Source organism: Paracoccidioides lutzii, assembly GCF_000150705.2.
Source record: "Paracoccidioides lutzii Pb01 unplaced genomic scaffold supercont2.22, whole genome shotgun sequence".
NCBI classification, from domain to species: domain Eukaryota; kingdom Fungi; phylum Ascomycota; class Eurotiomycetes; order Onygenales; family Ajellomycetaceae; genus Paracoccidioides; species Paracoccidioides lutzii.
Window position 1 is genome coordinate 174,267 of NW_015440968.1, and position 14,313 is coordinate 188,579.

Here is a 14,313-nt window from a genome sequence, read left to right on the forward strand (position 1 = left end):
ATATTTAAATAATATTAAAATTAAAATTTTTAAAATTTTTTTAATTTAATCTATTTTAATTATTATAAATAAAGTTAATTTATTTTTAAAATATAAATATATATATAATAAAAATATTAAATTATATAATTAATATTAAATCTATTATTAATTTTAAATCTATATAAAAAAATTATAAAATAAAAAATAATAATTTATTTTAATTTAATATAAAGAAAATTAAATTAAATTATTTTTATTTTAAAGAAAATAAAAAATATAACTATTTTTCTTTAAAATACAATTATAAAATTAAAAAATTATATAAAATAATATAAAGTTTGATTAAATTTTAAATATAATATTAAAGCTTATATTTAAAAAATTAACTTAGATTAAAAAAAAATTAAATAATATAATTTAACTCTTTAATATAAAAAAAGAATTATTATTTCAATTTATGAAATAATTATATATAATTTATTTAGTTTTTATATTAGATGATATAATAAAAATTTAATAAAAAAAGTAAAAAAATTATAAAAACTATTTTATATATTTTAAAATAAAATTTAATTTTATTATTAATTATTTAATCTGATAAAATTTATATAAATTATTTAATTTAAAAAAAATCTACTTTATATTTATTAAAAAAATTTTTAAAAAATTTTATATTAAAATAAATACTTTAAAAACTTAAAAAATCTTAATTTTTATCTTTATAAAGTATATATAACAATTAAAGTTTAATTATTAAGCTTAAATATAAAAGATATAAATTATAATAAGTTTTAATTTTTAAAAATTAAATTTATTAATAAATATTTCTATTAGTAAACTTTTTAAGAAATAAAATTACTTATATTTAAAAGTTATAAAGTTTAAATTTTTACTATATATATCTATTTAAATACTATTTTATTTTAAGATAATATTATATAATATATATATTAACTTATACTTCATAAAACGGTTCGCCCAGCAGCTGAAAATGGCTGTTTTCACAGCTGCTTTTAGCCTCCTGTCAACCGCCCAACCTCAATCATCACATGAATATATCCTCACAGCCGCAACACTTCCCTCCATGCATGGTCATGAGTTTTGAACTTGCTGCATTTTTGTGTGCTTTCAAGCACTCTCATTCATCAACATTCACCCACTGCTCTTCTTTTGAAAGGAGGAGGGGAGCCATTTTTGACACTTCACTCTGTCAGTTTTGACTCTCTCTGAAGATTCATGTTGTTCTCTCTGCTTCCAGTCTCAATCACTCTCATCATGTCATTGATGTTAGGCTCAGCGCCCGACCGAGCCCGACCGAGGCTCGGTGCCCAGTTAGACTCGACGTCGGATTAAGCTCGGCGCCTGGTTAGGCCAAATATCCTCACGTGATCAAACAATCATGTGAGTGGTTATAACCCAGGCAGGCCCCAGCACCTCTTTCATCTCATCAAGCTTAGTATTTCATTATATAGCAGTTAGCAACACAGAGAGTTTCCTTCTTATGCAGCTTGCATTCACTTCCTAACATAATACTAAGCTTCATTCTACCTCTTCTACTCAGGATTGAGTAGAATCTGCTCAGTGAGAATTCAATGACACAATATACAACAGCAACTCATCCTCCTTACTACTCACCAGAGAGACCCAGACCAGGATGACCACCTCAGACTTCCAGTCCTCTGAAAAGACCAAGAGGAACTGGTGATATGTTCTAACTAGGCCAATCAATCAATCATGAGTCTCACTTGAAGAATTCAGACAGGCAATCCACTTAGACAAGAATTATGTCTACAAAGAGTTAGCAGCAATCTTTGACAGCATCTTTGATGATGAAAAAATATTGAGAAATACAATCACACATCTGAGGATGGAACAGAACAATGTCACTGATCAGGCCACTGTCAAGCAAAGTCAGATTGATGAGCTAATTGCTGAACACAATGAACTTAGTCACACTCTGATCTGCATGACAGTCAGCAATCAAGCAGCAAGTCAAGATGTCATCTTCTCTGAGACTACTCAGAGGTCTGTCAAGATTGATGATTTAAAACATCTCACTGATGACAAGAAGTCAAAATTTGAACACTGACTCTTCTGGATGAAGAACAAGCTCTGAGAGAATGCTGATCACTACTCTACTGAACACATGAGAATTACATACATCAAAAACCAGACTGATGAGGATACAGCACATCACATTGCACTCTGTATGGAAGAGAACCACCCTGAGTGATATCAGACTGCAGAAGAGATATTTGAACATCTCAAGTCAATATATAAGAATGCTAACAAGCTGCAAAATGCTAAGAGTGATTATCACAAGCTGATTATGTGTAATGAGGACAATTATCATGAATTTGTCACAAAATTCTTACATCTGGCAGGTGAGGTCAAGATTGTCAAAAAGAACTACAAGATAGACTTCAATGACAAGCTGTTCTTTGATCTTCAGAGAATGATGACAGTAGTTAATGCAATCATCAATATATATGCTGAGTTTCAGAAGATCTGTGCTCAGGCAGCTCACACTCTCCAGATGATCAATGTCACTCAGAAGTCAAAGAGCTTGTGAGAAAATGAGTCTAATATCTTCAAGCAAAACACTCTGCAGGTCTCTAACAGTCAAACTTTTCACAGCATCTCAGTCACAAAATCCTCTATCATAAAGAAAGCCTTGAGTGCTCATTCAGATATTCAGTGCTACTACTGCAAGGAGAAAGATCACATTGTCAGAAACTGCTCTGTGAAGCAGAAGTCTCAACAGATGATTACTGAGCTCACAGAAAATGACATTTCTGAGTCTTCAGCAGATTTGAGAAAAGAGTGAGTCTGAGAGAAGACTTCATCTCAGGTAGTTCAATAGTCTGTGAGAGATTTGAGATGAAGAACTTGATTGAGAGAAAGAGCTTTAATGTCTCAATTAAGTTAGCCCACAATGAAATTGCTACTTCTACAAATTTTCTCACTGATACTGAAGCAAATGATGTGAATTTTATTGATATCTGATACACTATAGAATTGATGAGATTCTTCAATAGGAAGTTTCAGAAACTCTCATTCAAATGCTGCATGAAGGAATACAATGGCACCTCTGATGGGGTGATAGACTGCACATTGACTCTAAACCTCTGAGTGAATGGCTGGAGATTCCAGAATGTTCTCTTGCTGATGACAGACCTAGACCAGTACTCTGTCATCCTGGGACAAAAGTGATTGACAGCACAGGATATATGACTGAATGTTAAAAATCAACACCTGGTTTGACCAAGTGAATGATCTATTCCAGAACAGATGATGGAGTCAATGCTGAAGATAGTGCTCTGATCAATACTGAAGTGTCCAGACTCTAAGTCTGAGCATCAGGCAGATGCAAAATGAAGAGAGATCAAACTGAACAAGAAGATCAGACAGAAGCATCAGGCTCAGCTCTGCAGATTGAAAGAGACCAGCTCAGTCATAACATCTAAGACAAGGCAGAGACCAATCTGAGAGAAGACAGCATCACAGATGATGAATATGAACTTCATTGAGACTGCTTCTTTCCACAGTTATATGAAGAACAAGAACTTGACAGTCTTCATAACCAGTCTGTATAAAATTGATAAACAGCTTGAGAAGAAGCAGAGTTTAGTGAAAGCTGAGAAGAAGTCTGATGAGAAGCTGATCAGCAACTTACCAGAATGATTGAAAGACTGAGAGAACTGTTTCTCAAAGAAAGCATCAGATGAATTATCTCCTCTACAGAAGAATGTTGATTTTAAGATAGAGCTTCAGTCTGACACTGACCTCATTCAGAACATTGGACATGTGTCTCTATATAAGATGAATCTGGAGGAACTAGAAGCAGTGAAGACCTACCTTGAAATCAATCTAGCAAAGAACTTTGTCATTTCAAGTTCAGCTCTCTACACCTCCTCAATTCTGATTGCTCATAGTGAGAAGAAGCTACAATTCTGTGTTGACTTTCACAAGCTGAATGCTATGATCAAATGAGATCAGTATCCTTTGCCTCTAATAGATGAGCTGATGGACCAACTCAATAGAGCAAAATACTTTACAAAGCTGGACATTCAGCAGAGGTTTCATTGCATCTGAATGAACTCTAAGTTGGAGGATCTGATCACCTTTAGAACCTGCTACAGAATCTATAAATATCAGGTGATCTTCTTTGACCTTACAAATGCCCCTGCCTGCTTTCAATGATTTGTCAACAGTATCTTCTTTGACTACCTGGACAAGTTCATAATAGCATTCATGAATGACCTTCTAATCTACAGCAGGACTCTTGAAGAACACAAGCAGCAAGTGAACCTGATACTGAACTGATTAAAGACAGCAGGCTTGCAAGCTAGCATTCAGAAATGCAAGTTTGCTGTTCAGAGAACAAGATATCTGAGATTTATCATTATCACAGAGAAGATTGAGACAGACTCTGAGAAGACTGCTGTCATCACAAAGTGACAGATCTCAATCACAGTAAAAGATGTTCAATCATTTCTAGAATTTGACAACTTCTATCAGTGATTTATAAGGAACTATAGCTGAATTGCAAAATCACTATATCAGTTGACAAAGAAGACAGTTTCATTTGTGTGGACATCAGAATGTCAATCAGTCTTTGAGAAACTGAAGAAGCAGCTGATGAAGACTCCAATTCTACATTACTTTAACCCTGAACATGAAACCTGCATTGAGACTGATGTCTCAGATGGAGTGATGACTGAAATACTGAGTCAAAGATTGAATGATAATCTTTGACACTCTGTGATCTTCTACTTCAAGTCAATGAATGATGCAGAGCTCAACTATGAGATTCATGACAAGAAAATGCTTGCAGTCATCTGAGCATTGCAGAAGTGATGAGCTGAGCTTGAGGAACTACAACAGAAAGAACAATTCAAGGTTCTCACTGATCATCATGCACTGAAATACTTCATGACAATCAAGAAGCTGAATGCACATCAGGCCTGCTGGACAGAATTCCTTTCCCATTTCTATTTTGAGATTAAGTATTGACCAGGTAAGGCCAACCTGCTAGCTGACACACTGAGCAGGCCTGAGCAGATTAAGAAGCAACAGAACAGTCATATGCAGATTCTTCTAGAATCAGAGATTCTTGATCTTCAGATCACTCTCTCTATGAATATTGCTAGCATTAACTTCTCAGAGAAAGAGAACATTGCTGAATGCATAGTGTCTTTAAATAAGACAGTCATCTCAATTGAGCCTCTGCAGCAGCAAGTAGGAGAGGAGAATAGCCTCTATACAATAAAGAATAATATGTTGCTCTATCATGGAAGATTGATAGTGTCTGTTCAGGAAGAAACTCTTATAGCTGCTCTGCTAAAGAAAATTCATGATCAAGTCTCAACAGCACATTCAGAGGAATGAAAGACTCTGATTCTGATTCATCCTCACTATTGATGGACCACCTGGTGGATGAATGTCTTACACTATGTTTGAAACTGTCATACATGCTGAGTTAGTAAGATTTCAAGAAACAAAGTCCCTGGCCTGCTAAAGCCACTATTAATACCAGAATGAGCATGACAGCATATCACAATAGACTTCATAAATGTATCAAAGAGCAAAAGTGACTGTGATGTCATTCTAGTTATAGTCTGTCAGTTAAACAAGAAGACAATTTCAGTTTCTATCACCTGTAGAGTTACAGCTCAGGAGCTGACTTGATTATTCATTCAATTCTACTATTTCTATAATGAGGCACCAGACTCAATTGTCTCTGACTACAGTCCTCAGTTCATATTGAACTTCTGAGATGAGTTCACAGAAATTCTAGACATAAAGTTGAAACTCTCAACAGCACATCATGCACAGACAGATGAGCAGACAGAGACAACAAATCAGTATATTGTCATGCATCTTCACTCATATGTTAATTACTATCAAAATGACTGAGATGAGTGATTACTCATTATAGATTATGCTTCTGCAGTCATCTCAAACACCTTCACTGAAATCTCCCTCTTTCTAGCTGCAAATGAATATGAGTCACAAACATCATTTGACTGAAGGCCTCTGTCAAGAGAACTAAGAGCAGGGAAGAGGACAAATTGAAGAGCTGCTCAAAACTTTGTTAAACAGATGAAAGAGATCTGAAAGTGAGCAGGCAAGGGCATGAAGACAGCACAGGAACAGATGAAGAGGCAGACTGACAGACATCACTGAGAATCTAACTTCACAGTGAGAGATTTTGTCTATTTGACATTGAAATCATACAGAATTGACTGATCAAGCCATAAGCTGACAGCACAGAACACAGGTCCCTTCAGAATCCTAGAGAGAGTGAGCAATGCCTATAGACTGGACCTCCTCACAATCATGAAAATTCATTCAATCTTCTCCTCAGACAAGCTGCACAAAGATTCAAGAGACCTCCTACCAGAGCAGACTGTCAAACCACCAGATCCAATTGAGATAGATGAAGAAAATGAATGGAAAGTGGAGCATATATTAGTCAGTTGAATAAATTGAGACAAACTGCAATATCAAGTCCACTGGAAGAGATTTGATGAGGACTCATCTTGATACCCAGCTCATGACTTCAAAGAATCATCACACACCATATGCAACTTTCATAAAGCTAATCCTACAAAAGCTGGACCCTCAAGATGACTAGATGAGTGGCTGAAGGCATGGGAGACAGACAGCTACCTGAAGGATGAGGTTGATGATGATCTACCAGCATGAGGACATGCCTGTCCCTAGACCAGAGGGTGATGTTAGACTCAGCGCCTGACCAAGCCTGACTGAGGCTCAGTGCCCAGTTAGACTCAACATCAGATTAAGCTCAGCGCCTGGTTAGGCCAAATATACTCACGTGATCAAATGACCATGTGGGTGGTTATAACCCAGGCAGGCCCCAGCACCTCTTTCATCCCATCAAGCTTAGTATTTCATTATATAGCAGTTAGCAACGCAGAGAGTTTCCTTCTTATGCAGCTCGCATTCGCTCCCTAACAATTGATACCTCTCTTTCCTCCTCTCCTTCACAGCACTACCTGGTCAGTTCTATTCATGAAAGTGTCTTAAGTCATTCATTACTTGTCCTGTCCCTCTCTACTGTCAGCTCCTCTTGGGCTGCTCTGATCATGATGTCTCTGTCTTGTTTGATCAGACCTGACAGGCAGAGCAGCAGCAAGATGAATGTTTTAGCTGCTCTGAATTTCCTCTTCACACTGAATGTTATCATTTCAGACAGCAGGTATGAAAGTGACTTCATCAGTTATGATAAAGATGATGATGATGATCAACTTCCTGCTGAACACTATCTGACTTTAGCAGAGAGTCTTGATATCACTCAGCTTTGACAGAAGTGGTACAGTCTCAAAACTTAGGAAAAACTTAATGAGATCTGCAATTACTAAGAGAGATAGACTGTGGCTCACTTGACTTTTCAATAGTGTTATAAGCTCATCAGTGGTGCTGGACAGATATTGTCAGCACATCAAGACTAACACAGAGCAGCAATGAGAGTGAATCTCTAATTCAGAGAAGATGATTCATTTTTTGTATGTGTTCTTCAGTTGACAGTGTGATATCTGTTGTGGCAAGAATAATCAATACTGTTCAGACATTAAACACAAAAGCTCACTGAAGACATTTTGAAAGTGATGACATCTTGTTCTCAAACAGAAAACAGCATCAGGACTCAACAAAGATACAATTGTCAAGGTGAAAGATGTGAGCATTCTCTTCTCAAGTCACTAAACCAGAAGCATCACTAATCTCTCACAGGTTGTTGCACAGGTGGTCACAGAAAATGAGCTGACTCTTGTCAGATGATCAAAGAAGAACATGTATATCAAAGATGTTGCTGAGTTCACTTAAGTCATTCTCATCATCACTGAGATGACATTTGTCTCTGATTGACAGTGCATTTAAATGCTTTTCTTCTTGCAGCTTGCAGTCATCACTGTCAGCTGTCTCTCAGTGATTCTTCATCTTCAGTATCAAGATATCATTCTAACCCTGATCTGAGTTTCAGATGGTGGATGCTACTGATTGTTCATATTCTTAAAACCAGAGTTTACCAAAAGATTTCTTGAAGATAAGGTACTATATGTGTTTCTGATCCTCATGGCATGGGCTGGTTGACTGACAGAATGATAGAAATGAGTTTAAAATTTCAGAAATCATCTTTGACTCAACTCTGGTTCTCAGCCTCCATATCTACCTGCTGATTATGCTCTTTCACATTGAAGGATTCAAGTCAATTTCAACAACTGAACCAATGTTGAATTCTGCAGAGAAACTCTACAGTGTCAAAGTGCTGAATGATAAAAGACAGCAGCCACTGCTACTGAAGAATGAATTACTGAATAAGTTTGTGTTTTGCCAGACAGAGCTAACATCCACTGGATTTAAAATTTACCTGGATAAGAGGATGACTTCATCCATGGTGAGTTCTCAGATATGCTGAGCCAGTAAGATCACAGGCTTTGAGAAGATCACCTACCCATACAACCTCTGCTATGCTGGAGCTAAGGCATTTAACAACAGCAGTAAGTACCCCTCCATTTTCTTCATGTTTCAGTCATGTTGGAAGGCTAATAATGAACAGAGAAAGTATCAGAGGCTCTTCAGAATGTCATGCTCTAACATGTGGATATTCATACCTTTATCAAGCATTATCAGGTGGATGTTGATGTTGACATGCAGGGAATAGTCCAGAAAACAGGCTCCTAAACAGAATTGATGTGATTTGCCTGCTTGATGAGTGCATCAATCAACTCCAACTGATCATTTAAGCTCTATCCAGAAGAATCAAGGTCTCTCAAATACCTTTCAGTTGTTCTTGATCAGCAGGATACTATTCAGAAGTGCAAGTGGGAATTGGATGATCATGAAGTCAAGTTAGAATATGTCAACAAGGTGTGCAAGACTGCTTTAGAGCATCTTGATGACAGAGTACTTGCTGAGTCCAACCCTGAGGTGCTGGAGAGACTGGAGGTTTTCCATAATTGAACAGCAGAAGCAAAGTCAGTGTACAATAGTGCTGTTCATGAGCTGCATAATGAGAAGCAGCAGCAGCAGAACTGACAGATCTGTGAGAACCTTGAGTGCTATAAGAATGAGCAACCTGTGATTGATCTTGAATGACAACTGGCTGGGAAGCTGATGGATATCAAAGTCATAGACACTTTTGAGCATGAGGCCTTCATGCCTCTGGAGCACTTGATGTTTGTTGACTGCATGCTGACCTTGCCAGGTGCTAGTCTTGAAGCAGAATATCAATGGAGAATCAACACAATCAACACAGAGGTCACATTCTGTGGTGTGGAGGAAGAGTGGCTTTTGTGCTGGCTCACAGTTGATGATGACCCTTATCCTTCAATCAAGCAGCAGAGGTGCTTGGTAAAGAATAACACTGAGGTTTTCTTGCATCAAGCAATGAAGTTTGTGTAGATCAAGTTCACAGCTGAACAGTCTTAGACTTGCTTTCAGTCTTGCATTTGCTTTCTCTGTATTGAAAATTCTAGTTGCTCACTGGAGTGCCATATTAAAAAATACACAACATCTGAATCACTTACAAGGCATTTTCTATGAAGGTATATCAATCCTCCATGGCCGGCTGCTGAGGTTGAGTGCAATGTTTGTGAGGGGAAGGTGCTTCCAGCCAAATCTACTCTTCTCAACCATGCAGAGGAGGCCTATGGAACTGTTGTGCAGGATCACACTCAGGAGAAACTGGCATTAGAATATCAACAGAGCTTAGAGAACTAGTTTTGTAGTATAGATATATATATATATATATATATGTAATAAAAGGAGTTGCAGTTCTCACATATCATGGCCATGCTCACTCTTACTCAAACGCATGCTCTATCAAAATAGAAATGAAATGCAAGCTAGGCTACATTGCTCTATCAACATATACACTGAATCTGCATTAGTTCATATTCATTCACTAATACTTTTACTACAAAATGCTGAGAAATTTAAATCATCATCTGGAACTATCTGATTCCTCATTTCAACTGAGAATGCCAGTTGATGAGGCTGGAGTTGGAAATTGAAGGCAGCAGAGCTAGTCAGTGTTCAAGAAAGCAGATGTGAGCAGTGTTGCTGCTGTTAAATGATGCCAATCAATATTTGCCATAATCATGAATTCTATGTCTCTGGTCCCAAAAAGGCAGCATGTGCAAATGGCAGTTGCATTATTTTGCTCCAATGAAAAGCAAGCAAAAGTTGAGAATTTCATCTATTTATATCTGATCATTCTAATGTGTGCCGCACTGTATCAGTCAATAAAGTCCTCATCATCAACTTATTTTATTTCACAAAACACTATTAATCTCACAATGATCTATTGTGTCTTGAAACTGGGCATCTTGTAGTTCTTGAATGATGAATGATTGCTGCTGAAGTTCCTTTATATGCACTTATATCTGTGTAGCAGAGGTGTCCAGTGGCCACACAGATTGTTTAAATGAATTTTAATCTGCCCACTGAATAATGAAGCCATTTCATTTTTATATTAGCAAATGTGAACACGTGTCACTAAATTATTAGCTTAGATATGAAATATGCGTTCACCATCCTCTATTAAACAATATTCTAGCCATCATGTAATAGAGAATAGCCACCTCTGCCACAAGAAATTCTTTGCATTAACTACCAACATTTACAACTGATACCTGCAAAGAAGGCTGGCATAGATCCTCTAACAAGTTCACTCATACTGATTATTATTAGACTTCTTCATGAAGCAGAACCTGTCACATCTTCCTTATTAAATTTGATATTGTCAACTTCTCCTCCTGCCTCCAAAGAACAGAGAGAAGGGAAGGGGACTCCGCACAGATGACAAAAGGGTGAAGGGGTTGAGAGCAGCAGTTGTTATAGCTTCAGAGAGTCTGTGGTATGCTGACAGTGAATGAGAATGAGAGAGAAAGACCAAGCATCGCGCGTAGCAAAATGCTGAGAAATCCTGGGGCCTTTGACAGAGGGTCCTTGATTGCCACAGGACCACAGAAATCAATTCAATGGCCTCTGCCGTCTACAGCCCAGCACGGCCACAAGTTGGCCCTCTTTGGGCCTACCAGGTCCATGGATCGCGTTCCATGGACCCATCAGGCTTATTGTCTCCTGCCTCCAGCATGGCAACCTAGGTCAGTGGCCCTTGGTCATTATGCTAGTGACCACATGATGTAGGCCCTGGCCTTTTGTCAATATTCTTCTGCCACCGTGCCTCTGGCCTGATTGGACTTCGGCCCTCGAGTTTGGACAGAGACTGTACTTCGATGAGCTACCAAGGGTGGTGAACATAATGCTGACTAATAACCCTAACTTGTCTAATCCCGGTATGTATATATTGTCAGGCCTATCCGCCTTCTTACGTAATCCGCACTGTATATAACTTCCGCGTAGCTAGTGATCGCCTCATAATCAATCAAGCAATCTATCCTTGACAGGTTATGAGACCCATTTTGCGCAAATAACTGCCAATTCAGGGAATTCTTGCCAAATATAGTGTATATTAATTGCTGCTTGCTTCATTCAATATAATATTGTCTTATTTTATGTCAATTGATTGATTTGATGCACTTTTATATTATTATTATTTTTTCTGTATTCAATTCATTCACTTAGCAGGTGAAAGAAAAATCTGCAACTTGCTAATTTTTCAGTGACTGATTGCACAAGAACATGTCAATCTGCTCAATCAAGCTTATAGACAAGAATCTCACTGAATAAGATTACTCTATTAGAAAGAAGATTAATATGACATGATGGAACATATGATGACTCACTCACAGTCATGATCAAGTCAATTCAGTTAATCTGATCAATCTGAAAATGATCAGAGAGCTCTGAGCTCACTGACTCTCTCAGAGACATTCAGAAGTTTCAATATTGAACTCTTCAGAATACTCAATCAGCAAGTCAGGCTGATTACAGCCTCTATCACAGTGAGGCCAGTCCACCTACACTGTATCAAATATACTGACCTGACTCCTTCAGAAGATGAGGTGGAGATGTCTGTGATGACCTCTAATCTGTCATCAACAACTGACTCTAAAGAATTGCAACTGAGGAGATTGAATCTTGAATGTTAAAAGATTGATTTAGAACTTCAAAAAGAGAGATGCAAAGAATTGCAGCTTCAACTTCAATTGAAGAGGCTCTGCACTCAGAATGACAGGGCTGCAATGCCTGCAAATCTGTCAGTGAATTGAATGTCAGCATGAAATCTGAACTTGAGGTTCTGAATGCAATATAATCTCTATGACCTGGATAGCTGTGTCAGCAAGGCAATCAGCCAGTTCAAACAGAATATTAAATATGCCATCAAGTCAAATGCTCTGATCAGATCTTCAAATTACCTCTCCTGGCATGTGAATATGAAGGCCAAGCTAATTGACACTCAATGCTGAGTTATATTGGAGGACAAGCAAGTCAAAAGCCCTGATGAGAACTCTGAATGGGCTCCTTTTTGAGAGGCCAAAAATTGCTGACTTTACACATTCATTTTGAATGTATTGGCAGCCAGCATTAGGCCCTGTTTTAATAAGTATGATAAGGGCAGAATCACTTATTCTCTTTGACACACAGTTGAGAAGAAGTTCTTCATCTCAAGAATGCAGCTCTGCAGGGAAGCAGTCCTGGTATTTACATCAATGAGTGATGTTCAAGTCACTGACATACATACATTTTTCAATAAGTTCAATGATGTTACTATGAAATTGGAAATACTTGATATCTTACTGCTAAATGACATGGTATTCTATGTGTTCTATTCTGCACTTTTCAATATATGATGAAACTATGTGCAAAAGAAAATTGAGGAGGTACAAGAGTTCAAATCAAAGTCTGTCATGTTGGATGTTCATTCAACCATGAAGGAAATATGCTCTTGATTGAATCCTCTCAAAGAGATCAAGAAGCCCACTCAAGCAGCTAATTTTTCAGCCAATGTAGCTCAGGCTGAAAACACAGCTGCAGTTTCAATAATAGCAACAATGTCCAAAATAATTCAGCCTGTGAGGGCTGACCCAGGGGATGCAGAGACTATTGAATGAGTGGATGTTCAAAGTCTGATCTCTCAATCTGCCTGGAATGTGAGCATCATCATGACAGACTCTGCTGGGCAGTCAATCTGAATAGCACTTCTGAAGAATGGAGGACCACCAACACAATGAGAATAGAGAAATATAACAATAAGAAGAGTAGTGAGGACAAGAAGGCCCTGTCAACTGCAAATGACAGCTCTGAGATGTTTCAAATGGCAAATCTAGTGCAGGTCATTGAGGTGCCTGTGTACTCTGCTGAACCAATCATTAACTCACTCATCATATGAGATAGTGAGGCTGGATGTCATATTGCATGTGATTGATCATGATTTTTCCAAATAACAGAGATTAGCAGCTCTACAATTCAAGTGGTCAATAAGACTATCTTGAAAATTCAAGGAATCAGAGTCACCTCCATCTCAGTTGAGGAAAGATTAATCAAATTTAATCATATCTATTTGATGCCAGACTTATCCATCAATCTCATATCCACTGGCCTATTGGAGCACCAGAGCTATATTCACTGTGATCTGCAGGTGAATGCTGGAAATTACTTTGAGATAATAGCATTTACAGAAAACAACATCTTCTATGTGATTTTGAATTTCAATAATATATATGTCCTATCTGACATCTCTTCTATGTTCAGGGGTATTATGAATGATCTGGAGCTTGGACCACTGGCATACTTGACAGTCCTGAAGCTCAGAGTGATTTCAACAGATTATGATCTGAACACTGCATCACTGGGTTTTTTCAACCACAATGATGTGGAGCAGCTGATTAACCTGAAGGATTCAGATACTGATACCTTCATTTTGTCCCCATCAACTGGCTTCCCTGTCATTATGTTGAAGCAGCTACTGATTGACAAGTGGCACCAGCAATTGAGTCATATTGATGAGGAGAATCTAATTAAAATGTTGCAGGAGCTCTGTTTTGAAATTGCCATCATCAGCTCAAAGAAGCTCTCATTCTGCACCATGTGCATTAAAGCCAAGTATAAATGTGCAAGTTATAAAAATGCTCCCCTACACTGTGCCACCTGCAAAGGTCTTAAGATCTGAGTGGACCTATTCAGGGGTGGAGAAATGCTTGATAATGAAGAAGATATACCATTCTATGTGAGTAAGAAGCTCATGATGATGATCACTGATGATGTCACATGAATGTGGTGGACCTTTCTATTGAAGTGCTGCAATGAGGCTCTAAAATATATATGGACCTTCAATCAATTTATGAAGAATCTGCTCAATTGTGGTGTTGTGATTATCCACTCTGATCATGATGAGTT

The 14,313-nt window shown here is 37.7% G+C and overlaps 3 protein-coding genes across 3 annotated transcripts; all 3 read left to right on the forward strand.

Moving 5' to 3' along the window:
- Nucleotides 1–8,236: 8,236 nt before the first annotated feature.
- On the forward strand, nucleotides 8,237–8,970 carry PAAG_12342 (hypothetical protein; the record flags this gene model as incomplete). Its single annotated transcript, XM_015847844.1, has 3 exons — nucleotides 8,237–8,404; nucleotides 8,442–8,507; nucleotides 8,755–8,970. 3 exons carry the CDS (start codon nucleotides 8,237–8,239, stop codon nucleotides 8,968–8,970), a joined length of 450 nt encoding a protein of 149 aa, XP_015702535.1.
- A 195-nt stretch (nucleotides 8,971–9,165) lies between these two features.
- Nucleotides 9,166–9,729, forward strand: PAAG_12343 (hypothetical protein; the record flags this gene model as incomplete). Its single annotated transcript, XM_002790844.2, has 2 exons — nucleotides 9,166–9,401; nucleotides 9,555–9,729. 2 exons carry the CDS (start codon nucleotides 9,166–9,168, stop codon nucleotides 9,727–9,729), a joined length of 411 nt encoding a protein of 136 aa, XP_002790890.2.
- Nucleotides 9,730–13,144: 3,415 nt separating this feature from the next.
- PAAG_07128 (hypothetical protein) lies at nucleotides 13,145–14,086 on the forward strand (the record flags this gene model as incomplete). The annotated part of the gene is made up of 2 exons (XM_002790846.1): nucleotides 13,145–13,266; nucleotides 13,669–14,086. The coding sequence occupies 2 exons, from the start codon at nucleotides 13,145–13,147 to the stop codon at nucleotides 14,084–14,086; spliced, it is 540 nt and encodes a 179-aa protein (XP_002790892.1).
- Nucleotides 14,087–14,313: the final 227 nt, after the last annotated feature.